The sequence below is a fragment of the Myotis brandtii genome, unplaced genomic scaffold (assembly GCF_000412655.1).
Source record: "Myotis brandtii unplaced genomic scaffold, ASM41265v1 scaffold129, whole genome shotgun sequence".
NCBI lineage: Eukaryota > Metazoa > Chordata > Mammalia > Chiroptera > Vespertilionidae > Myotis > Myotis brandtii.
Genome location: NW_005354551.1, coordinates 1393946 through 1420659, shown reverse-complemented (window position 1 = coordinate 1420659; position 26714 = coordinate 1393946). Strand labels below are relative to the sequence as shown.

Sequence of the window (26714 nt, the reverse complement as noted above, 5' to 3'; positions counted from 1 at the left end):
CAACTGGGTGACTGGTTGTAACGGTCGCTTATACTTTTATATATATATATATATGTATGTATAGACTAGAGGTCCGGTGCATGAAATTTGTGCCCAGCCTGCACCGTCTCCAATCTGGGACCCCCTCGGAGGATGTCCGACTGCCTTTCCCAATCCAGGACCACCAGCTCCTAACCGCTCGCCTGCCTGATCGCCCCTAACTGCTCCCCTACCCGCCTGATCACCCCTAACTGCTCCCCTGCTGACCTGATTGCCCCTTAACGCCTCTGCCTTGCCCCGCACCTGGGACCCAGGATCCCCTCCTCTGGCCAGTCACAGGCACTCAGGACCCGGGCTTCCCTCCCTCTGGCCGGCCGCAGGGGACCGTGGGCAGGCGGCTTCACCTGGGCCGCAGCCGCAGGCGCCCAGTACCGCGGTGCGGGCGGCAGTTCCAGCGTGAGGGTCTGAGGGCATGAGAGCGTGATGGCTATTTGCATATTAGCTCTTTATTATGTAGGATGGGGCCAAAATCATATATGTGGTCTGACTTTGACCGAAATATCATTAAGTGTTGCATAACTGTAGTTAATTTTTACTTCAGCTACTGCAATTTTTCAGATCCAGAGTTTGTTTAGTTCTTATTTATAATTTCTACTATTTTACCCATATTCCCAACTTGTTCATACATCATTCTCCTTTAGTTCTTTTTCCATGGTTTTCTTCAGCAATTTGAGCATATTTATAACAGTTAAAGTCTTTGTCTGGTATGTACAATGTTTTGGGCTTCCTCGGGGATGCTTTCTGTCAGTTTCTTTTTTTATCCCTATGAATGAGCCATATTTTCCTGTTTCTCTGTATGCTTTATAATTTTTTTGTTGAGAACTAGACATTTTTAATATTATAATGTGGAAACTCTAGATATCTTTCTCTCCCTTACCCAGGGACTGGTGATGGTGCAGTTATCTGTTTGATGACTTTTAGATAAGGACTACATTCCTTCTTGTGTGTGGTCATTGATGTCTTTAATTCATTAACTCCACAGGCAGCCAGTAACTCCTATTTTGATCTAATTTTAATGACTAGAATGTTAATAAAATTATCTTCATTTCCTTTATAAAACAGACTTACTATGGTCCTAGCTGGTTTGGCTCAGTGGATAGAGTGTCAGCCTGTGGACTAAAGGGTCCTGGGTTCAATTCTAGTCAAGGGTAATGCCTGGGTTGTGGGCTTGATCCCCTGTAGGGGGTGTGCAGGAGGCGCTGATCAGTGGTTCTCTCTCATCATTGATGTTTCTATCTCTCACTCCCTCTCCCTTCCTCTCTGAAATCAATAAAAATATATTTTAAAAATAATAAGATAAAATAGACTTACTATGGTTGACCCTTGAACAACATGGGGTGAGGGAAACCAATCACCTGTGCAGTTGAAAATCCATGTATAAATTAAATTGGTCCTCCACATATACATATTCCATATTCCCAATTGTGTACTGAAAATATGTACTATCAAACAGGAAGGAATAAGTCTTGTTCTTACCTGTTCCAAGAGAAAATTATGTACATCTTTCCCTTCTGGTAAAAAGTCCTTCAAGCTGAGGTCAGTCTCCCTCCATAGGGCTCCCACTTTCTTATGGCTCTGAAACAGAGATAAGTCAAAATCCATTTACTTTTATATTGGCAAGAGAAAAAAACAGAGTGCAGAACTGTTAAGACTAAAAAATCAAAACTTTCCCTTGCTAATATGAAGTTAATTTCTTAGGACTCTAAGCATTGAAACTCAGATGTCTGAAAGTATCCTATATAATAAAGGGGTAATGTGCAAATTGACCATCACTCCAACACACAAGATGGCCGCCCCCATGTGGACAAAGATGGCCACCACAGGATGGCCAGCAGAGGAGGGCAGTTGAGGGTGACCAGGCCTGCAGGGGAGGGCAGTTGGGGTGACCAGGCCAGCAGGGGAGGGCAGTTAGGGGCAATTGGGCCAGCAGGGGAGCAGTTAGGCGTCATTCAGGCTGGCAGGGGAGGGGTTAGGGGGGTGATCAGGCTGGCAGGCAGAAGCAGCTAGGGGCAATCAGGCAGGCGGGCAGGGGAGCGGTTGGGAGCCAGCAGTCCTGGATTGTGAGAGGGGTCCCAGATTGGAGAGGGTGCAGGCTGGGCTGAGGGACACACCGTGCACAAATTTTGTGCACCGGGCCCTCTAGTAGAAATATAATGGTGAATGACTGAAATTTAGCTGTTTAAGGTTTAATCATTTCTTTTACTGGATGATTAATATGGGGATTGGCAAGTTGGTACTTGGAATTAAAAAAGTGATTAAAACAGAGTTTACAAATTCAACACTTTCTTTCTTAGATAGTGCTAGAAGCATCTGCTATTAAAGCCACTCAACAATCTCACTGGTACTCCTCTTCCTAGTAGATCATGATTATGCTGCCTAATGTGAGAAGGCTAATAAAGTTGTTGCTCTTGAACCAGGTATGAGAAGTATTTCAAGGGAAAAGCACAGGTTGAACGCAAGAAACGGAGAAGAGCTGTGATCAGCTAGAAAACTGATGATTGCATAAAGGCATAGTGATAAAAGAAAACGTCACGTTTTGAGGCTGTTTGACTGCAGACTTTATGCTCTATGAGAATTTCATTTTAGTTTTTACAAAAAAAGTTAACAAGAATTTTGAGTTTTAAATAAGGACTAAGTCAAGTAGATGGGAGAGAAGAAAGGACTTTTTGATCTGCAATTAGGGTTCAATAAAAACTTTAGTGCCAGCAAGCAAAGTGTATTAATAACAAATAGATAAGCAACTAGAACTAGAGTCCAGGTTATTTGGTATACCTGTCTGTGAATAACTATTACACAAATGTAATACAGAAGGACTTCTCTAGATTTATAAGGAGAAATAAAACACTGAATTGTTTTTATCAATGCCTATAAAATGATGAAAACTATCATCTCAATATTTTTATTTATTTTTTTAAAAATATATTTTATTGATTTTTTACAGAGAGGAAGGGAGAGAGAGAGAGAGTTAGAAACATCGATGAGAGAGAAACATCGACCAGCTGCCTCCTGCACATCTCCTACTGGGGATGTGCCCGCAAGCCAGGTACATGCCCTTGACCGGAATCGAACCTGGGACCTTTCAGTCCGCAGGCTGACGCTCTATCCACTGAGCCAAACCGGTTTCGGCTCATCTCAATATTTTTAGTTTTGGTTTGAGTGAGTCAGAAATCACTCTGGAATTTTCATGCTTGAGTTTTATTTTGTTTGACATAGGACCCCAGGCATTACATCACCTATGTGGTGCTACACCCCTTTCCCAAACCAAACCCATCAGACCTCTAACAGTGCACTGACACACTCTTTTGAAACTATTGGTTTAGACTCATCTGTCTCCCTTTCCAGTTTATAAATTCCTTTACGGTTTATAATTCTTTGTGGATTGAGATCCTAACATAGACCTTTGCAGAGAATTGTGTAGTATTTATTAAATTAAAATGAATTTAACTTTAAGATAGAGATTTATAATCCTGCAGTCATTTTTACCACCTATTTGTAATCAGATTACCTAGCCCATGATAAAAAAAATAAAATCAATCATATTTTTAAAATCATCACCCAAGGATATGTTCTCATTGGTTTTTAGAGAGAGAGGAAGGAAGAGAGAGGGGGAAAATGTGAGAGGGAAACTGATCAGTCGCCTCCAGTACATGCCCCGACCAGGGATCAACCCCGAAACCTTTTGGTGTACAGGACAACCCTCTAATTAATGAGCCATTTGGCCAGGGAAAAAATCAATTACTTAATGATTAATCCCATCTTTCTCTGAAAGCAGAGGAATTTTCATTGAAATACATTAAAAAGTATAAATAATGCAGCCATTTAAAAAAATATATATATATTTTTCCTGATTTCAGAGAGGAAGAGAGAGAGAGAAACATCAATGATGAGAGAGAATCATTAATTGGCTGCCTCCTGCATGCCCCTTACTGGGGATCGAGCCCACAACTAGGGCATGTGCCCTTGACCAGAATCGAACCGGGACCCTTCAGTCCTCAGGCGGAGGGCCTATCCACTGAGCCAAACCGGCTAGGGCAATAATGCAGCCATTTTGTTTCAAGAGAAGATAAAATAACTAGCCACAAATAAAGGTATCTTGAAATTCTTTAGAATTTTATCAAATCTAGTTGAGATTAGGTAATTCTTTTCCAAGTTACTAGTAAACAGAAGGACAAATAAACTCCTGGAAGAAACTAGATTGAAACAGAGACCGCACTTTTTTTCCCAAATAATAAAAGGAAACAGAATTACGTGCACAGTGACACCTAAGCTATTTACAAATAACCCAAGGTCAAAATCACTGCCCTTCCTAATATGCTGTTGAGTAGGACACTCAGTTTAACACTCACCATTTGTTTGCATAGAAGGTGAAATATTTCAGAAAGCAAGATTCCAGCTCTTCCGACAGGAAGTAAAGGTTTGCAAAATTCTCTGTAAAAGAAAGGAATAGTGATTAAGTACCTCAGAACAAATTCCCTGTTCTAGAACAGTAGGCAAACAATGTGTGCCAAAAGAACAGATACTGTCCATCTAAATAACAGCCAAATCCAATACCAACTCGGAGTAATTTTCAGCAGAAGTAGTTCAGGTTCATTTTATGTTTCATGGAGAAGCTGGAAAAGGACATTAGAATTCCTGGGTTTTGTCTTTTTCTGTAACTGCTTCAATTATAGAAGCAATTGCAAGGCTCATTCTTTTTCTTTTCTTTCTTTTTTAAAAATATATTTTATTGACTTTCCACAGAGAGGAAGGGAGAGGGATAGAGAGCCAGAAACATCTATGAGAGAGAAACATCGACCAGCTGTCTCCCGCACACCCCACCACTGGGGATGTGCCTGCAACCAAGGCACATGCCCTTGATCGGAATCGAACCCAGGACCATTCAGTCTGCAGGCCGATGCTCCACCCACTGAGCCAAACCGGGTAGGGCGCAAGGCTCATTCTTACTTAATAATCTATTTATTTACATAAATCCCTGCCTCAGTGGTTGAGCATTGACCTATGAACCAGGAGGTGGAGGTTTGATTCCCGGTTGGGGCACAAGTCCAGGTGTGGGGCATGCAAGAGGCAGCTGATCAATGATTCTCTCTCATCAGTGATGTGTCTATCTCTCTCTCCTTCTCCCTTCCTCTTTGAAATCCATAACAATATATTTTTAAAAAATAAATCCCACTTTAAGCTGGAAGGAGAGAAGCACCTTAGGTAACAGGGAGTTGTAAAACTTAGTTATTAAGTGTTTTTAAGAAAGGAAGCCTTTTTTAAAAGAATATAGATGAAACAGAAACGGACCAATTTTTTCATAGTCTAAGCCAGTATTTCCTAAACTGTATTCTGTAGGGTATCAATAGTCATTCCCTAAAAAAAAATAAAATCTATTGTCAATTAAGTGAGGCAATGTGAATTAAACAAACCTGAATAGTTTTTACTTTTTTGTTTTACTATAGAATTCTCATAATCTTGAATGTGCTACGATAAACTTGTGAATGTCAAAGAAAAGAGACACAACAGCATATAGACCAGTGGTTCTCAACCTTCCTAATGCCGCGACCCTTTAATACAGTTCCTCATGTTGTGGTGACCCCCAATTTCATTGTTACAAATTAAACATAATTAAAGCATAGTGATTAATCACAAAAACAACATGTAATTATATATATGTTTTCCGATGGTCTTAGGTGACCCCTGTGAAGGGGTCGTTCGACTCCCAAAGGGGTCGGGACCCACAGGTTGAGAACCACTGATATAGACTTTGACTATATGAACAATTTTTAGGGAAATACTAGCCTATACAACATGGCAATAATTTCCCACTCATGTTCAAATTTAGGAATGCCTGAGACCTCAGTTCCTTTTATAACAACCTATGCAGGTGTCACAGTCTGATAAGCTATTATGTGGAAATATAACTTCTCACAACATTGGAGCAATGACAGACATTAAGAGTCAGGTTAACATTAAGTTTCCAGGAGCAATCACCCTTCTGTCAGTTACATGATTCTGGAGCCAAATCTATAATCACTGCTAACCTCAACGGACCACAAGGCTATAATATCCCCATCACTTGCGCAGTATAGATCTAATATAATGTAACATTTTTACATTAAAATTAGAAGTCTTAAATAGTCACAGGCTGCATCCAAGAGTCTCCAAAGGCACTATGGCAGCAATTTTTCAACTGGTGTGCCACAAGAATTTTTTTCTATTTTTTTAAAATATAGTAATCATTTTTATTTATTGAATAAATGAATGAACATATCCATTCATGAATTCATTACAGATTTATTGAACATTAGTTTTACAACCTAACGTTAACCAGAATGTTAAGAATTAAAAATACAATATATAAGGAAGGACAGTGAGATTATGTAGACAGGAGGGGAAGGAGGGAGTGTGTCAGTCAACAGGATAGAAGAGCAGGATAGGAAATGATGGCAGATCCTGGTACAGTTAGGAAACTCCTAGTAGATTAATATAACCAGACAAGAGTTTGTGTGTGTTGTGTTGGGGAGCAAGTGGTGGTAGGTGGGAGTTGATTGGAAGAAGGAAGTTAGAAAATGTGAAATTGAAGATAAAAACAAAGGCCAGATTATAAAGTGTTTATTAGTCAAGCTAAGGAGTTTGATCTTGAAGACAAATCGAAAATTTAACACTACATAACATTTTTTGAGGTAAAGGAGTTTTCTCTTTATATCTCCTAGGAGTTTTATGGTTTCCATCTTTACTCCATTTCCATTAATTGTGAGTGGGGTGAGATAGGGTTTAATTTGTTCTTCTGCATGTGGTCATCCAGTTTTCCCAACATTACTGAGGGGATTATCCTTTCCCAGTGAGAATGTTTAAAACATGGACTACCTGACTATTTAGTCAGGGGCACTGACCTTTTCCTTAGATTGTCAAATAAAAAAATGATAACAGCCAACATAACAATAGCTGTTTGGTGTGAATGAGTAAAAATTATACCTATTTTTGTCAGATCAGCAAAAAATGTATTTTTTTGTTGTGCTGCAGAATTTTAGTAATTAGTTTGTGTGTGCCATAAGATGAAAAAGGTTGAAACTGCTGTACTAAGGGAACAGCATTATGCTAGAAGGCCAGCTGATGAGTTTTGCGTCAGTTTAACTTGACATAGAGCAAAAGAAACAAGAACAACTTACATGGTAAGTTCTCGCATGGAGATTCCGCCTTCTTTTAACATGGGAGTTACCAGTTCAGCAAGGTACAACCAAATATGAGGAATATCAATGGCCATGTCATCTGCTGTTTCCAATGTTTCTGAAAAGCTAAAAAAGAACAGGAAAAAATTCACATGCAAATGTAATTCAAAAGTTAAGATTAATTAAAGAGACCAAAATCAGTCAGCAAAGAAGTGCCAATTAAGCACTTGCTATGTTAGGTACTGTTCTGGGCGTAAGTAACTGGTTCTTGCTCTCAAAGAGCTTATATTAGTGTTGGGGTGGGGGGTTGGGGGGAGGGAGAGAAAAGCATCTTTGCAGATAGGGCCAATACAATATGCTGAAGAACATGAACTATGGTACTAGGATATCCCAATACAGCTGGTGGTCAGAAAATACCTGTATTGAGGTGACATTTGAAAGACTTAAATGATGGAAATGAGGCAGCCATGTGAAATTCTGGGGGAATAGCTATCAATTTAACCAGAGTATGCCACTCTTCCTTACCTACCTTAGAAGCCTATACTATAAAGAGCTCATTACAGTTGAGTATCATATCTTTGGAGTCAGCCAGAAGCACTGACTAAAAATTTAGTGTAGTGCAGATCAGAAACAAAGAGAAGAAAAGGCAAAACCCTTTGTCCTTAAGGAGCTTACAAAAGGGGAAAAACTGGAAGGATATAAATGAGTTGGACAACTTTACTAATAATATCAGCATTATAACATGTTACCAACTGTTGTATTTTCAAAGAAAAATTAATGGTTTCAGGCTTTCAGGCTATGAAACATTTCTCAATATGAAGTAAAATAAATGGGATTTGAATATAGTACTTAGGAAAGTCAAATACAAAATATCAGTGCAATTTTACTTAGGCTCAACAGCATAGCTATTCAGTTATAAGCATAAAAACATAACCTAAGACTTTCTTAATTAGTCCCATATATAGCATTTTAAAAAATATATATTTTATCGATTTCCTACAGAGAGGAAGGGAGAGGGATAGAGAGAGTTAGAAACATCGATCAGCTGCCTCCTGCACACCCCCCACTGGGATGTGCCCGCAACCAAAGTACATGGCCTTGACTGGAATCAAACCTGGGACCCTTCAGTCCACAGGCCGACGCTCTATCCACCGAGTCAAACCAGCCAGGGCTATATAGCATTTTAAAAAGTACAAAAGCAAAAGTAAATTTAATTATAGGACACACATACATACTTACAAGGAAATACACATAATCACAAGAAAAGGGAAGAATGAATGAAGAGGCCATGGGCAGGTGGTATTTGTCTTCATGTCCTTTCAGATCTCTGCATATATAGTGTGTGCTTTTCCACTGCAGTTCTAGTTTCTAGCAGAGTATGCCACTCTTCCTTACCTACCTTAGAAGCCTATACTTGACGTCATTAAAATTTTTCACTTAAACAAAAAGGTACCACTACGAGGGATAGTCACCTTTCTAAAGGTGCCATTTCAAAAACAGTTTGCAGCTTAACCACATTATCCAACTCTGGACTCCATGAATCCTTAACGCCAACTTTCTGAGTTTCCAGCTTGGAATTATTTGACATCTATTTGTGATACAACAGATACTTGACTATTCTCCCATAATGTGTAGACTTTCAGCTCAGTTAATGTGTTACTAATAGACCATAATCTGGACGGACTCCAAGATTTCTGGGTTAATCACCCTATAATGCCAATTCATGTTTCATGGGTTAGTGGCATAGATTAAGCTGTTTAATGAGCCCATGAGACAATAACTGCAGCCGTGCTGGTCTTTCAGCAGTATGACTACTGCTATTTTCATCTCATATTACAACTAAAAGATACCCATATTCTTGCCTTGGTATTCTACTTCTCAATTAGTCATGGGACTATTTGCAGAACACAATCACTGGTCAAATCCATACTGCTGATAAAAAAAACCATGTTTGGCTGAACATAGGATTTCCATAAAACAATCCTGTTATAAGACATTTATTTTTAGTTACTAAATCCTTTTGTATGGTTTTAAAAGAAAAATCCTAGGTATGTAGAAGCTCCTACACACAGTAGTCTTTGGACTACATACTACATCGTCTATAAAAATGCCTTGCATAATACACATTTTTTGCTGCCTGAATGACTGAAATAGAGCTATACCATACCCTTGCTTCTTGGTATGTAGTGACCATCACACCCACTGGACTGCACTTTGGAAAGGGTCCATAGGTGGGACTTTAGGCATCCTCCCCCCATTTCAATTATAGAAGATCTACTTTTATTTATTTTATATACTGGGTTCCTGCCTAAAATTTAATTTAGAAAAGGAGTACATGGTTAAAAGTTGGAATTTTTTTTTAAATATATTTTATTGATTTTATACAGAGAAGAAGGGAGAGGGATAGAGAGTTAGAAACATCGATGAGAGAGAAACATCGATCAGCTGCCTCCTGCACTCCCCCAACTGAGGATGTGCCCACAACCAAGGTACATGCCCTTGACCGGAATCGAACCTGGGACCCTTCAGTCTGCAGGCCGATGTTCTGTCCACTGAGCCAAACCGGTTCGGCAAAGTTGGAATTTTAAAAAATTCAGTAAAGGTCTGATCAGAAATCTGCTAAAAGGCCAAAATAATCTAACACAAATTGGAAATGATATTGTCAGCAGCTCTTGTACAATTTGCATGAAGATAACTAAGTTTTAAATGGAAATTTGGCTGTAGATAAATAAGGAAGAGATAGTGAGTACATCTAAAAGTCAGATTGATCAAGTATTATTATGACTAATCAAAAGAATCTAACTACAGGTTAAAGGGAGAAATAAAAGAAGATGAAAGCCTTCTTCTACTGCAGTATCATCTGCAAAGACTATTTAAACCAGATCCTACCTAGATGAGCAAATAGGGTCTTCACTGTCCACTGGCACCTCTGCAATTTTGCACTTGAACCTTAGTATGAATGTCTGTGTAAGCTCTGAACTCTAACTTCTTACAAAGGCAGAAATGCCATTGTGGCAAGAAAAGTTCCAAAAAAGGAGGTGATAAAAATTTCCTCTCCAACAAACATTTCTCAAAGTGAAATACTAATATATCAAGCCTCCTGAAGGACACATATTTTGTGTTTATTGTCAACTCCAATTTTTACCATCCTGGATGTCATGTTTATTAAACTTTCAAAGTGATTCCAATTCTGTGGCTAATAGTTGAGTGCTAATAGTGCACTCATCTACCCTTACTAGACACTTAAAAAAGAAGTCGTCTAAAGCCATGATATAAAACAGTGCTTGAACTGCACCTACCCACCTACTTTACATCATAAAGCATTTAGATTCAAGTCCTGAATATTCTAAGAGAATGGCTGATGTTGCCTTTGTGGAGATGTTTGATATATGGCAACTGTTATGCTCAGAGTTGATGTAGCACCTTGTAAGGAAAATTCCAAAGGATCTAAGCTTTATTTATAAACAACCTGACACAAAGAGCCTATTTGAAACTTCTGTCTAATCTAACTTAATATTTAGTAGCATTGCATGCCTTAAAAGGAACTGCAGGAGAGATGGCTCGCTTGGGAAACTAGATAGAAATAGCTTCAATGACCACTCAAAAGTTGGCATCTAAGCAGTAGCAGCATACAAGAAAGCTAACCTTAGGTGCTCCCCCACAATGCTGTATAAAAACAAAAATATTTGGATGTCGGGACTAAAGAGACATAAGACTTAGGGCATTTCCATGGCTCCAATGAACTGGCCTCTCTGGACAGTATGGACTATTTATAACTTGGACTTTAGAAGTAACTGGGAAACTCTGATCTACTTGCAAGAAGCCTCTTTGTGGATAATGACTTGAAACTATCGGTTTGTTTCCATCTTAGAAAAAATTGCCAGGTCTCTCCATTTAGGGAGAAATAGGGGTCTTTGTAGGGGTTCTGATCTAAGGATGGCCTGGTTAGGTCTAATTTAATATTAAAAGCTAGCCTGGAGCCACTGCATTATCTCTAGCTGCAGAAGGAAGTTAAAATAGAAAAAGATGAAGTAGTTACTGAGACACAGAAGTGTTAATCTCATTTTCAGTCTAAATAAATGGTTGTGGTAGTACCGTCAGCAGCAGCTACAGTGCCAGTGAAAGTGTGGATACCATGACTGGAGGACACTTTTTCCTCAAGGGACCAACAAAGGGAAATGCAAATGTCTGAGACAGCCTAGAAAGCAAGCTGGCACCTCACAAATTCAAGTAAAACTGATGAAGCCAGTCTATACTTCTTGGGGTCTTTCCAGATATGAATCAATTTCTGAGTATAGTTTGAAGAGAGACATGAAACAGTAAGTAATAATCCAGCATTTCCCAAATTTTCTGGTGACTATAGCACAATATCTGGGTAAAAACTAAGTTTTTTATAAAATAATATAATAGTTATTGCAAATGTAGTTCTAGGGGGTTGAAATTATACTTTCAAGTTGGCTAGGGGCAGACCTCAATTTGTTTGTGCGGGTGTGTACACCCCTCATTGCTTTAATTATTTATACTGGTTGGTTACTGGAGTGAACAACATATTTCTCTTTTAAAACTGGAAACCATCCTGGCCTTAAATGCCAACAACCACAGCAATTTTTGCCAAAGTTTCTTATTAAATTAACTGGGTCAGATAGCCTTAATCTAGTCAGGCACTGAATTCAGAGAAATTTAACTTACTGCTGAAAGACAACTTGAAAAAAATGTTTCTATTGATTTTTTTAGAGAGAGGGAGAGGTTGAGAGAGATAGAAACATTGATTGGTTATCTCCTGTATACCCTCTACTAGGGATTGAATTAAACCCAGGCATGTGCCCTGACTGGGAATCGAATCCGTGACCTCTTGGTGCATGGGATGACGCTCAATCCAGTGAGCCACACTGACCAGGATGAAAGACAACTTTTTAATGATCCTAGGGGCAAGTATACATTTTCCAGAACCTTGAGGACAATGCCACCTTTCCTCACAAAATCAAATGAGTAATTTTTCTAAGTACATTCAATCTTGGCATTTAATGATTACACTATTCTAAGAGGTTGACCATAGCTGAAAGACACACAGTAGCATTTCATCACACGTGCATTTAATGCACAAGAATACAACCTGAGCCCTGGCTGGTGTTGCTAAGTGGTTAGAGTGTCGGCCTGCTGACCGAAGGATCTCAGGTTTGATTCTCAGTCAAGGGTATGTCCCTGGGTTGAAGGTTCGATCTCTAGCCCCGGTTGGGGCACATGCGGGGGGTGACCAATTGATGTGCCACTCTCACATCGATGTTTCTCCTTCCCTCCCTTCCACTCTCTCTAAAAATCAATAGAAAAGATACCCTCTGGTGAAGATTAACAAAACAACAGCAAAAAGTACACGAGCTTGGCAAAAAAGATTTACACGGAGAAAAATAACTTGAATAATGCAGAATTCTTACTGCCATTCTGCTTAATGAGCTATCCCAAGTGAGTATGAGCTGGGAGATGTGGATCTGGTGTCCAGCCCCCAGGAAGTCTTAGTTCCTGTTCCCTTAGAGAGTGAGCATTTATCAGAGATGGCTGTGATTGTAAGTTTATATTGTACAACATGGCTCCTAAAACTAAATTTTTTGACATATGCAATCTTCCTCTTAAACATTGCTTTTAGAACCTAAGCCTGGGTAAGATTCTATGGCTGTACCACAAAGAACTGATCCATCCACATGTGATGATGGTGTAGCACAAAGAAATCAGAATCTGATCAAATGAGGATCAACACCAGTGACAGCCAGACTTCGTCAAACTAACCATCAGCAGGAGTCATAATGAACCCAACCTGGAATAGACTAACTCATTAACAACTTGGAGTTACATACCCTTCTACAGTGCTAACACGGGCAAACACAAATATGGTCTATTGAAAGGTTTAAGGCTTTCTGGGTTAAGTCAAATTTTCAAAAAGTTTTCACAAAGAAAAGTTTTTTCCTCAAAGAATAGCCAAGGGTTTACTTAGCTGGTGAGGCCTCAGGTTCCCCACGGTTAAGGGATCTCTGCTACCTTACTTATGTCTTAATATAGGTCTAACAATTAGTATAAAAAAGCAGAAGATAACTTTTATGATTTAGTACAGTCTACAAATTCCATCATACCAACTAACATATTATCAATATTACACATCAACATGTTAGAGAGGGCACAATTTAATCTATGAAAAAAGCTAAAAACTTAAGGTAGATATATGCTATTAAAATGAACTACTCAAGAGTCTAGTCAAGGAATACCACCATTCTTGAGGAGAATACTGACCCTTTGAAAAAGTCCTGCTTGCTGAGCTTCTCTGACTGCACCAGCTGATACAGTAACTGGCCCATGTGATCCCTGGTGATTTGGCTCCTTTCCAGGGTGGACTCAACCCCCACTCTCACAAACACGTGTAGCGGGCCCTGGGCATTCAGCTCCTCCACACACTGCATGGCTTCCTGTTCAAATAGCAAATAAAAGCTTATCCCAAATCTAGATAGAATTACCAGATGGTTAAAATAAGCTTAAAATCTTTTACTTATGACAAACTCAGCAGAAAGCTCAACAAACAAGACATTTTCACATATAGTTTTTAAAACATTAATACAACTCAGTAAAATGCAGGCTGATATAGACAATATTAATCATATTTTCAAAACAAAAGAAGTGTGTCTTTATAAGCAAATGCGTTTAGGTTAACAACTTTATTCAAGATCACTCAAAGGACCAGAGACAAAAACATATTTTTCTACACAATGTTTGCTTATTTTATGCTCATTTTAAAAACTAAAAATCGTGTATTATGAAATAGAAATTCAATGTCATGATTCAAAGGCCTTCCTTAAAATGGCAACTGAGGTAATTCTGTTTGGGTATGTTAATACTTGCAAAATCTTCAATGAAAAAGGTCTTCTTTGGCAGTAAAGTATATATGCTTAGCTTAAGTACTAAAACCCCTTATGAAGTTCTTGGGGTTCTTACCCTGGGGTGACCTGGCTAGGTGATATATTTGGTGTGGAGGGTAAAAGCCTGGCAGCCAAGGCTGAATCACCAATATAGCAGTGTGCCAACCTGCCCTCACCTCTCAACTTTGAGTACAAAATCCTTTGGTTTCACCTCTAAAAAGAGCAGCTCTTCTGAGGGGGAAGATGCATGTGAGAAGGGCAGCCTCCTGATTGAAGGAGGGGTAAGGCCATGTAGGTGTCTCACTGATGCTTTATTGCCCCTCTGCTACTTTATTTAATACCTCCCCATGCCAACTTTCTATCTAGAAAAATTTCCAACTACAGACAAATTAAATAGTACAATGTACACCTAGATAGCTTCACTTCAATTGAGATTCATCCACTGTTAGTTTTTTCTCTACATCTAAGCAATTTAACATGCATACAATAGTCAATACAAATATTATCTGACATATATAGTACATACTTGAATTCCCATAATTGTTCCCAAATGTCCAATATAGCTTGTTGTTGTTTTAGGATCTGATTAAAAACCTGGCATCACATGTCATGATGTCTCTTTAGACTCCTTTAATCTAGACAGTCCTCTCTCTCTTTTTTACCCTTTTATGACATTGGCATTTTTGAAACATTCAGGCTAGTTGTCATTTCCAGCTCCATCTGCACTTCATGCTCATTCATAGTCTGCTAAATAAATTGCCATCATCCTTCTAATGTCCAACTTCCAGAATGTTGCTGCTATCTATTCCCTATGCCTCTTACGCTTGTGGGTTTTTGCCTCATATTAAGAGCATCATCATCATTATAATGCCTTTTAAGGAGAGAGTGGAAAGGAATGCAAGTATTCAATTCAATCTTCACTTTAACCTGAGTGATTAAGTAAGTGTCTTTCAATGGGAATTCACTGAATCTGCATATAGGACCAACTAACTACATCACGATACCTCTAATGTCCAGCAGTTCATAATCCTGCCCTTCTCCCTAATTTTCTCACGGTTTGATTTTTCTTGTTGAGCTCTCAGCTGAAATGATATGGTCTCTGTGACTTCCCAACCATGGACTCTTAAAATCACCCAATTTTACTTCTCCGCACTGAAACATTTTATTTGGTAGCTGTTTGTTTGTTTATTTATTACCTATATTTAGAGCAGCTTTGTCTTCATTTCCCACTAAAAGACCCATAAAAACAGACCAGGGCTACTCATTACATATACTACAGTATATCCAGGCAGTATTTCCTAAAATGTGGCTGGCACATTTTAGGTACTCAATCAAGATATGTCACAGAAGCTAAAAACAGGCTGTAGAGTCAGACAAATATAGGTTTGAATCCTGGCTCGGTCACTACTGTGTGAGTCGAGGAGTGTACTTTAATCTCTCAGCCTTAACTTCCAAACAAAAGCTCAATAAATATTTTTATTATTGTTAACTAGTGGGGTCCCTCGGCCTGGCCTGCGGTATCGGGCCAAAACCGCCTCTCCGACACCCCCAAGGGGTCCCGGATTGTGAGAGGGCGCAGGCCAGGCTGAGGGACCCCACTGGTGAAGGATCAGGGCCGGGAAGGGATGCAGGAGGTTGGCCAGGTGGGGAGGGACCCCGAGAGGGCCCCAGGGCATGTCTGGCCTGTCTTGCTCAGTCCCAATTGGCTGGACCCTAGCAGCAAGCTAATCCATGGGTTGGAGTGTCTGCCCTCTGGTGGTAAGTGCACATCATAGCGACTGGTCAACCGGTCAACTGTCTGCCCCCGGTGGTCAGTGCACATCATAGTGAGTGGTTGAGCGGCCTTAGCATATTATTAGCATATTATGCTTTGGTTGGTTGAACGATGACCAGATGACCGGACACTTAGCATATTAGGCTTTTATTATATAGGATAATAATAGCATCTATTAAGATGTTAGGAAAAAACTCTTCCTTAGGATGAGCTCTCTAAGCCTTTAGTATGACACACTAATACCCTAAAGATAATAAGATAAAGTATAGTTTATGCTCTAAAGCTAGCAGCCTGGCTTTGAATACTGAGTCTGCCACTTATCAGCAACATAACTTAAAGCATGCTATTTTACCTCTTTGCATCTCAGTTTCCTTATCTTTAAAAATGGCTATTATAATATTATTACCAGAAAGGTTTATACATATAATATTTGTAAAATAGCACAGAGTCCATAGTAAGACCTCATTATGAGTCATACCTGATTGTCCCTTCAACACTGCAGGCCAGATGTAGGGCTAATGATGAATCCAAGAGTCCTCTTGTTGCACATAAGTGTTACTAAGGTCCTTTCTCCCTATATCTTCAGCTCATCACAGGGTCATATTTTTTCCTCTTTCAAAGTTTTGGCTGCTCACTGACTTTTCATATTCCTCAAATTATTTCTAAAGCCAAATTCCACTGCTTTCTTCCTTACTGTCTCTGCTGTTCATCTTTTCATCTTTCTTAGCCTTTCCTCTTTCTTGTGAGTCTCATATTTCTCTACTACCACACAGGAAAAAAAGCTGTGCTACCATTTTACAAAAATATTCTCCTTTCTAAGAATCTAACTAACAAATCACAGTATATTAAGTATATGCTTTGGCTCTTTTCTGTTAATGTTTATTTATTTTTGCTGGTTTTCAAGGGCTTCTACTAAGTCCTCCTCTCGAAATTGCTTGTCATGAAAACTTCCTATTTCTTCTAAATTTTGGACAATTTCACGGCTTGAAGTTTTTAGAAAGTTGGGCTATAGCTAACACCAAGCTGAATTTTTTGTATGGAAAGCAGATAATAACTAGGTTGTCAAGAGAAACTTGAAAGAATTTTTTATTATATATGCCAAAGCAAAGGACTTAATATATCTGACAAATATTTTTAACAAGCCTTTGTTTACTCCAGATCCCTAAATTAAGTCTCATTATATGATCTCTCCAAAATAGATCTACAGCATTTATTATAACTACAATTTAAATATCTAAATGTGCAGTTACCTGTTTAGGGTCTGTCTCTGCAACTAGACATTAGGGCACATGAAGCCAGGCAGTATATCTCTCTTATTCACTACCATCTTAAAGTGAAGATCAAAGAGACGCTCAGGGCTAACGAAGGGCAAATGCAAAGCTATGTCTTGAAATGTTTGATTTAGGCTGTCTGACCCTGGCCCACTGTTTACTCCTCTGTGCCTGTTTTCTACTTATGAAATAAAGACGAAGTAGTATCAGCCATACTATAAAGTTAATAGAAGAATGACGATAAACTGACCATAAAGATCATGAGAGGTAATAGACAGGGAGCCAGAAATGCCTCATAATAATAATGTCTTGGTTTTGATCATTAATATCAAAGCCAATTTGGTTACCCCATAGTGGGGGATGGATTGGTACCCATTCTCTCTCCCTGCCACTTGATCTTGTCAACTACATAATTTAAAAGAGAGGACTAGGCAGAAATGTATGAAGGTTGTGCAAACTGAGCTGTGTAGGACTTGGATCACACATTCTAAGTCTTGTTAGTTCACAATGACAACTAAACAGAACCAAGTTACTATGTCTGTCATAGGGCTTTCTCTGTTGTTGCTTTCTTGAAAAATATCTCATTTACCGTAAAATCATTAATGTGTAGAAATTCATCAATGACAGATTTCGACTTCCTCTCCATTTCCTCTTCTGACAATGAAGGCTTGTCAGGGGCTGATGTTGTTGGAATTTCTGGTTTCACTACTAGTGAGGTTTAAAAAAGTAAGAAAGTAAAAATGACAAAAAGTATCATTAAAATGGTGATATCATAGTTGATAATGTTTACATGTTGTTATATCACTTTTTTCAGTAAAGGTATTAAAAATAGGTACAAATTTGACAAAGCAAGATACCTAAAAGCAGAATACAGAAACATCTATTTTAGAATAGATATACAGTAAGTAACTTTATGATCACAACAATTAAAAGGATAGAGGATATGATAAATGTTTATAATTAAAGCTTTTTTGTTCCTTTCAGTATTTTGACTCCTCTCCATTGCTTCTAAGATGAAGAGCGCACCTGAGGCCTGTATAATTGTACAGAGTTACACCCACACTGGCCTTTGGCAAGTGCTTGAACATGACATGGCTCTGCCTCGTACCACTGTGCTCATGGTACTCCCTGTCTGGAATGCTCTTGCTCTCTGCTCCATACCTACCCCTCCCTACAAACCTGTTTTAAGGCCTATTGGTCCTTCCGTCCTTAGGGAAGCTTTTCCTGCTATCCCTCTGTCCATTCTAGGCAGTTCCTTTGTTAAATACGCCCTTAGAACTGTGTTCCTTTCCTTCACAGCATTTTTCTTAGTTTGTATTGATAGGGATTATTTTGTAAAACTATTTGATAAAGGTCTTCCTGACCCAGAGACTGAAGGCTGAGAGCAGGGAATGAGTGCCCAGAAGTCACTAGTTGCTCAGTGTGCACACGGTAAATGGACAAATGATCAAGACAGTAAACATCCAAAGGGCAGCTGTGCTACATTATTCACTACATGGTATTTCCATGACCTATTTTATTATGTTCCCAAAATACTTAACACAGATAAGAAAGCTACATGTCCTTAAAAATGAAGGATCTGGAGTCTCTATCAGTTGGGGGAAGACATTTCAACTTGCTTTTGAAATCCATTTAAAGATTACAGTTAGAAGACACAATTTAAAGAGTAAAACAAATTTTAAAGTTATAAAAATGTTATAAACAACCAGTATTACTTCAGGGTGAAGAGTTAAAAGATGCTAAAAATTATCTTTAAACTATTTTTCATCACTATCATTATCATCATCACCACCACGACCTCTAGTACCTTTTGAAAACTTTGTATTTATCAGGTAATGTTCTCAGTAGTTACATGTATTGACTTCTCATTTAATCTTCATAATAACCCTACACTTGTTATCCCCAGGTAGCAAATGAGGAAACTGAAACACAGATAGGTTAAACTCATGTGGCAATTTTTAGAGCATTATCTGAGTCTTCCTCTAAGCATATACATGCTAAACGTACAAAACCCACAGAGATTACCAAGGAACATGAAAGTAACAAAAGACAATCTGATACTCTCTCTTTGGTTTGCCTTGCAGTGTCTCAGTGTCAGAATTCCATACATTTGAGGGGCTCTACAAAGCATAAGCACTCTATGCACAGTGGGATGTTATGTAGAGAACTTGTAAGAATTTCAGATTGCTTACTTCATCATCATCACATTTAACAGAGAAAGAAAATTTACAAACTGCTGAACAAAAGGACACCTGAGGAATGAGAACTAGGTTACAAAACTCTGAGGATGATGCCTTTAACTTTTAAGGTGCCAGTGTGTGTGTTGTTACCATGAAATTTACTCAGGCACAAAGTCTCCTTTATATTTTTCCTTCCAAATTGAAGGCCCAATCCTTCATCCTATGTGTTTATACAGTCTCTCACCTGACTCCCTGGCTTTGCTCCGGTCAGCCTCAGCGATGTTCCTTTCCACATCCATGCCTCCTGTAAGCTGTTTCACAGTCTCCAGCATCTCTCTTCGTTGCTCTTCTTGAGACTGATTGTCTAACAGGTCTTTACTGCTGCTGCCCCTTATGAAAGTGTTCGGACGAGCTGTTGCAGGTGGAAGGGGTTTGTCATTCTTCTCCCTGCCTGTGCTTCCACGACTTAAAAGACAAAACACTTGTCAAAAGAAAGACCCCCATCTCCTTATATATTTAAATTATAAAGCAACTTAATTTAGTTTTTCTAAAGCATGCAGAATCATTTTTGAGAAAACTTTAGATATGTAAGGTATCAATTATATTTTAAAGTGTAATTATTTATAAAAACATGTAAATCAGTGCTTTAAAGAGAATATTCATAACTGAAACCTGTAAGTTCATGTTGACCAATGTCACCTTAATAAATTTAATTAAAAAAAGAGAGTATTAAGATAGCTTGGGAAGAGATTAACCAAAGAACTTATATGCATCTATGCATAACCCATGGACATAGACAATTGTGTGATGAAGGTATGGGGGAGGGGCAGATGCAGAGTGGAGGGGGTCAATGGGGAAAAAAAGTGGACATCAGTATACTTTCAACAATAAAGATAAATTTTAAAAAAGATAGCTTAATTTTTCTCTTAAATATGTTAAAGGGATACTAACTTAAAATTTTTAAATGACAATAGAAATTCCTTGTTTTACTTTTAGAAAATCTTTTAAGATAACGAAGACAGTGGTGAATATATGGACCAAATGAGTGAAAGAAAAACAGAATACTGAAAGAACATGGTATCACTATCTTAGAAATTATACAATATGTTATTTATTTAGAAACTTCAACTATATGAAAAATATCTGAGAACCAAGTAGTAGAAGTAATTTTTGAATAGCCGATGTCACACACTTTAATTTTAAGAGAGAATCTTCCTGTTTCCCTATATAGTCTTCTTTTAGATAATTCTAACCAGACAAGCAGTTTCTCACCCATGGAAAATCAGAAGCAGAAAGTTAATTAAAAGGGGCAGAAGAGGCAGAAGTGTGACAACAGTCTAAGCACTGTAAAAAAAGCTATACACACTCAAAAAGCACAGCCATCGGGGGAAATTTATAGCAGAGCTAAGAGCCACAAAGACTTCAATAGCACAACTAATGCTCAATAACAATCCCAGTTATCATTAGAAAATTGACTGTGTCCTAGCTGCCGTTGCTCAGTTGGTTGAGCGATGTCCCATGCACTGAGAGGTCGCAGGTTCAATTCCAGGTCAGAGCACATGCCCTGGTTGTGGGCTCAATCACCAGCAGGGAGTGTGCAAGAGGCAGCCGATCGATGTTTCTCTGTCTCAAGGACATTTCTACCTGCCTTCCTCTTTCGAAAATCAATAAAAACATATTTAAAAAACAAAGTTGACTTGTGCTAAGCATATTTTGTCTCAGGTGTTAAGGGAATAGTAACACAGCTTAGAAAGTCTACCTAGCCAAGCATTACATTAGTAAAAAATTAAAGTTTGAGAGCATAAAGAAACTTCAGCTCTACTTATATCAAAAATCTTGTGTTCACCCTGGTCAGGTGGCTCAGTTGGTAAGAGCATCGTCTCATACACCAAAAGTTGGTGGGTTTGATTTCCGATCAGGGCACATACCTAGGTTGTGGGTTTGATCTGCTCAGGGCAAGTACTGGAGGCAACTGATGGATATTTCTCTCTCATGTCAATTATCTCTCCCTTCTTCTCTCTCTAAAAACCAATAAAAACATATCCCTGAGTGAGGCTTAAAAAAATTTTTTTTTGTTCTCTGTCACTATACTACAGGTCCTCATCAATTCTCAGGAGACTAGCCAAAAGAACTCTTGACTGTATGAATCCTATAAAAACAAAAGTCAGAGGATAGAATACATAGTAGTGAAAAAAAAAGACAACCTCAAATATAACTAGAAGAATAGTGTGACAGTGAGGTGTGTATGGGCGCTGTCAGACCTCCTTTTCATCTCCATGCTTGAGATTGCTAAATTATCCTAGAGCAGTGGTCGGCAAACTGCGGCTCGGCAAACCGTGGCTCGCGAGCCACATGTGGCTCAGAAAACGTAGTTCCAGCTCAGCTAAACTTGACCAGACACACCCTTCCCCAGCCTGCTTCCTTCGCTGACAGTGTTCTTCCCCATTCGCCGCCTGAATAACTCCAACTCAACTCTCAAGGCCCCACCTAATGGCTCTTCATCCCTTGCAGTGGTTCTCAACCTTCTGGCCCTTTAAATACAGTTCCTCATGTTGTGACCCAACCATAAAATTATTTTCGTTGCTATTTCATAACTGTAATGTTGCTACTGTTATGAATCGTAATGTAAATCTCTGATATGCAGGATGGTCTTAGGTTACCCCTGTGAGAGGGTCGTTCGACTGCCAAAGGGGTCGCGACCCACAGGTTGAGAACCGCTGCCCTAGAGTATCCTGTGGCATTAGCTTGGAGAGCCCTATACAGCTCCCAGGGCCTTTTGAATCAGCCTGGCTTTCTTAAGGAGCAAACCATTAGGTATTTGCCAGATTAACGTACCCTTTCTTTCCATCCCATCCTAAATCTACCACCCAATTTTGTTCTTATTTGGAAATTACAGAATGTGAAGATTAAAGGAGGAAAAGAAAAAGGAAATCAATCTTAGGAATGATAGCAATCCATCCATAAGGATTATCATAATAATTTGTCTGGGCACCTGTGTGTGTGTGTGTGTGTGTGTGAGAGAGAGAGAGAGAAAGAGAGAGAGAGAGAGAGAGAGAGAGAGAGAGACAAGCAGGTGAGTCTTGAGCTAATATAGATAGCAGACTTCTCCTTACCTGGTTAAAGTCCGCCGGGAATCAAACTCTAAAGGTGTGGATGTAGACCCTGAGGGTGCTGGAGGTTGTAAAGCAGAGAATCTGTTTAAGCTGGAAGCACTTGACCGTAAGGGATCTATAAGTGTTGAGGATTGAGAGAAAAATACAAATCCCATGACTAAAATGCAGCTTCTAATTCATCTGCCTCCCTGGGGTGGAGCTTGAGATTAGACACTTCTAACAAGTCTAACAAGGTGATGCCAATCTCCTGGTCCACAGGCCATATTTTGAGAAGCAGACTGTTAGAATTTGTATAAAAAAAATAAAAAAATCTTTTCTCATTACAACAATTTGTTCTTGCTTCTTTAAAAACATAATTAAATTATCCTTTGGGTATGGGAGTGACAAACAGAAAGGATGGAGGCAAGCAAAAACAAAACAAAATATAGTTGATCCTTGAACAACACAGATTTGAACTGTGTAGGTCCACTTAAATATGGATTTTAAAATAAATACCTGTACTGCCTTTGATCCACAGTTGGGAGTTCTGCAGATGCTGAGGGCTAACTGTATGCATTGACCTGCACCATTCTATACAAGGAACTTGAGCATCCAGGAGTTTGGTATCTGCAGGGGGGCCCTGGAACCAATCCTCCATGGATACCAAGGCACAACTTATGTTTTTGGGGAGTCAAAATTATACATGGATTTTTGACTGCATGGGGTGGAGGCAAGCAAAAAAAATGTAGAAGTAATTTTTAAATAGCCAATATCACACACTTTATTCATTTTAAGAGAGAATCTTCCGATTTCCCCATTTAGTCTTCTTTTAGACAATTTTAACCAGCAGGACAAGCAGTTTCTCACCCACGGCAAATCAGAAGCAGAAAATTAATTAAAAGGGAGAGAAGAGGTAGAAGTGTGACAAATTCCTTTCATGGTTAGACCAGCTGAATTTTCTCATAAGTTGTGGGCTATAACATAAGAGATATCCTTAACCCCAAATTGTTGAAGGATCAACTATATTTCACTTAAAAAAGGTAATAGAAATGTTATGATCTCATTTATGTAAAATTATGTATGTAGGTTTAAATGAATAATAATATTTTTTATTTAAAGAAAAAAAGGTCAAAATTACTTAGTAAAAGGGAAATACAGAAAGAAGGTTAACAATGAAGTTTTTATTCTTTCCATAAGGCTTCTTCAGCTTTTAAGATGTGTTTGTCAAGGTCACATCCCAAGGTCCAATTTTTCAAAATATGACTTTTGGTAAAAGATTTTAAAAACGATTTCAATCTAATAAGTTTTACAACAAGCTAAAATTAAATGCTCTGGCTATTAACATTCTTTTTCTCAGCAAAAATGAATTTGTCTTTTAAATTACTGGAGTCCCAGTAATTTCTGTAATTATATTGAACTAGGGGCCTGGTGCATGAATTCATGCACGGGAGGAGGGGGGTCCCTTGGCCTGGCCAATGATCAGGGCTGTGGGAGGTTGGCCGACGGGGGGAGGAGCTGTGGGAGATTGGCTGGCGGCCAGGGGGAGGGGCCACGGGAGCACACTGACCACCAGGGGGCAGCTCCTGCATTGAGCGCCTGCCCCCTAGTGGTCAGTGTATGTCATAGTGACCGGTTGATGGGTTGTTCAGTCGCTTAGGCTTTTATATATATAGACTTGTGAACAAAAACAAAGGAACCTAAGAGATTAAAGTCTTAAAATAGCCTATTTTTTTTAAAAAAAACCAACACACCTAAGGAACACTTTTGAAGAGGAAGTCATGTTAGTCAGGGTCACCAGTAAGTTTGCACAGGATTTGTTTATAGATCCTTTCCTAAAGTCATCATTAAATGATGTGGGAATGTGCTGTAAGGTGAATGCTAAAGGACCACAGGTTCCTGAGAAAGGAGGGGCTCTCTGTGCTTACCAGTCTCGCTTGCCTTTGCTCCACCGCTGCTGCCTTTTCCCCAACTGCCCAGCTGTGCTTTAGGTACCAGCTGAATTTTCTCATCAATTGTGGGCTGTAACATAAGTGACAAGATCAATTCTAGGAAATATTCTAGAAGAATACTTTTTCTTTTAATTTTCAGCTCAGTAAAACCAATTTTAGCAACAAAATTTTGCTTGGAATGCTGATTTAAGAAACATGAATTGGAGCTGTTCACATTAAAGTGGGATTCCTATGGCCCCTAAAGCACTTCCTTGGAATCCAGCTTCCAGAAAACACAATTTGAAACCACTGGTCAGTCTAGAGAAAGTATTCAAGTCCTCTAAAATGGTGTGCCAGTTTGCTAAATGTAAGCAGTTTCTAATGGTTCCTCTTGTATAACAACACACATTGATTTAAAAAATAAAAAAGGAATACACAAATACCACTAAATGAACTCATTAATCTCCTCATATGATTGTTGACAAAACAATTTCACATTTTAACACAGCCTAATATAGCCTGGGGCTAAAGATGGAAAGGTGGAATGGGAGTATTCATAAAGGGGACTAGAAAAACAAGAATAGAATGTTAGATAGGGAGTTAAGGTCTCTTATCTTTCAGGTTTAATCCTCCATGCACATTTTTAGTGCAAGTGAATAGAACTACAATGTAACACAAAGGCTGTAATGCAGCTCTTTGTAATAAAGGTATTACTATATTCTGACAGTGCTGTCTTGATAAATGACATACTTTCACATAAATCCCTTGTAGTTAACAATGAATTTGTTTAATGGTTTTGACTTTTTTCCAGGATATACTCATATAGAGTATATTATGACTATCTGAATATACACAAAATTGGTTAAAAAACAATTGATATATTTTTCAAAATATGAAGGAATATTGTAGGTTTAATACCAGAGCTATTCTTTTTTTTTTTTTTAATATATTTTATTGATTTTTTTTTACAGAGAGGAAGGGAGAAGGATAGAGAGTTAGAAACACCGATGAGAGAGAAACATCGATCAGCTGCCTCTGCACACTCCCCACTGGGGATGTGCCCGCAACCAAGGCACACGCCCCTAACCGGAATCGAACCCGGGACCCTTCAGTCCACAGGCCAACGCTCTATCCACTGAGCCAAACCGATCAGGGCATCAGCGCTACTCTTTTTTTAGAGTGTTCATTCACAGAAACAACAGTTAAAAACACAGACACATTAGATCATTGTCAATTGAGATGGAGTAACCATTTCATTCCTGATCTAAGACATAAACAACCAAAAGAAGGTACCAGAATCTGTGAGAATAGGATCCTAGCTAATTAACATCAAGAGAGATCCAGAGAGGTAATGTTTTATCCTGAAGCAATGCTTTGACAAAACCATAAAGATGCAAAGACATATTCCATCTTCTTCCAACTTTATCAAAGTCTGTTTTCTTTTTGTCATCTTCTTTCATTTGATGTTTTCACATTAACTTTAGATTGTCTTTAGCATCCTATTGGTAGGCTGCCAATTTTCAGAACAAGGAGTATATTATAACTAAGGATCAAACTAGACTTGCAAATAATTCGACAAACCCACTGAGCTATAGAAGTTTCCACTTTTACAAAATGTAATTCTGCTTTCTCTATGTTCTTCACCCTATTTACAGTGATCAACTTCTGCTGAAAACATCTGCTAGGAGAAAATTTCCTCTCACTGGCCATGGAGTCTCAAGAGAGAGAAAGTTAAATTGAGTATATTAAACATTTATCACAGAATGATTTCTAGTAGGTCCTCTGTTATTTCTTTTAGGCCTTGGATATAGCAAACCATTAAGTCCTTTCATGGTTAGACTTAAACAGCTAGCTATTTCTTCCCCAGAGCTAAGGATACACGGTAGTAAACCCTCATAGAAATAAAAAGGACTAATGTTAGGAAAAGTATGTAAGAATACAATGAGCAATACTGACTTGCAGGAAAAAAATCTCAAAATCTGCATTATGGCTATTTTATATGAGCAAGAAGGAATCTACCTTTTGCCTCTCAATAATATTTTGAAGCTGTTGTGTGTTTTATTATTATTTTTAAAAATATGTTTTTATTGACCTTTTAGAGAGGAAGGGAGAAGGATACAGAGATGGAGACATCAATGAGAGAGAATCGTTGAAGTTGCCTCCCCTGCACGCCCCACACTGGGTATTAAGCCCACAACCAGGCGTGTGCCCTGACCAGGAATCAAACCTGGGACCTCTTGGTTCATGGGTCAATGCTCAACCACTGAGCCACATCGGCCAGGCTGCTGTTGTTGTGTTTTATTTATTTTATTTATTTATTTTTTAAAATATATTTTATTGATTTTTTACAGAGAGGAAGGGAGAGAGATAGAGAGTTAGA

At 38.7% G+C, this 26714-nt stretch overlaps 1 protein-coding gene across 7 annotated transcripts in view; it reads right to left on the bottom strand.

The window, feature by feature from the left end:
- The window catches only part of EIF4G3 (eukaryotic translation initiation factor 4 gamma, 3), a 280669-nt gene that overhangs the window by 9978 nt on the left and 243977 nt on the right, over nt 1-26714 (bottom strand). For 5 of the 7 annotated variants that reach the window (XM_014534335.1, XM_014534338.1, XM_014534337.1 and 2 more), the window contains 8 exons: nt 24332-24425; nt 22428-22542; nt 19559-19779; nt 17724-17839; nt 13470-13642; nt 7191-7316; nt 4386-4467; nt 1516-1614 (listed from right to left, as the gene is read on the bottom strand). In XM_014534335.1, the coding sequence (XP_014389821.1) occupies nt 1516-1614; nt 4386-4467; nt 7191-7316; nt 13470-13642; nt 17724-17839; nt 19559-19779; nt 22428-22542; nt 24332-24425 (1026 nt within the window). Of the gene's footprint in view, nt 1-1515; nt 1615-4385; nt 4468-7190; nt 7317-13469; nt 13643-17723; nt 17843-19558; nt 19780-22427; nt 22543-24331; nt 24426-26714 lie in introns of all 7 variants that reach the window. The other 2 variants (XM_014534341.1, XM_014534336.1) reach the window with 1 other exon arrangement.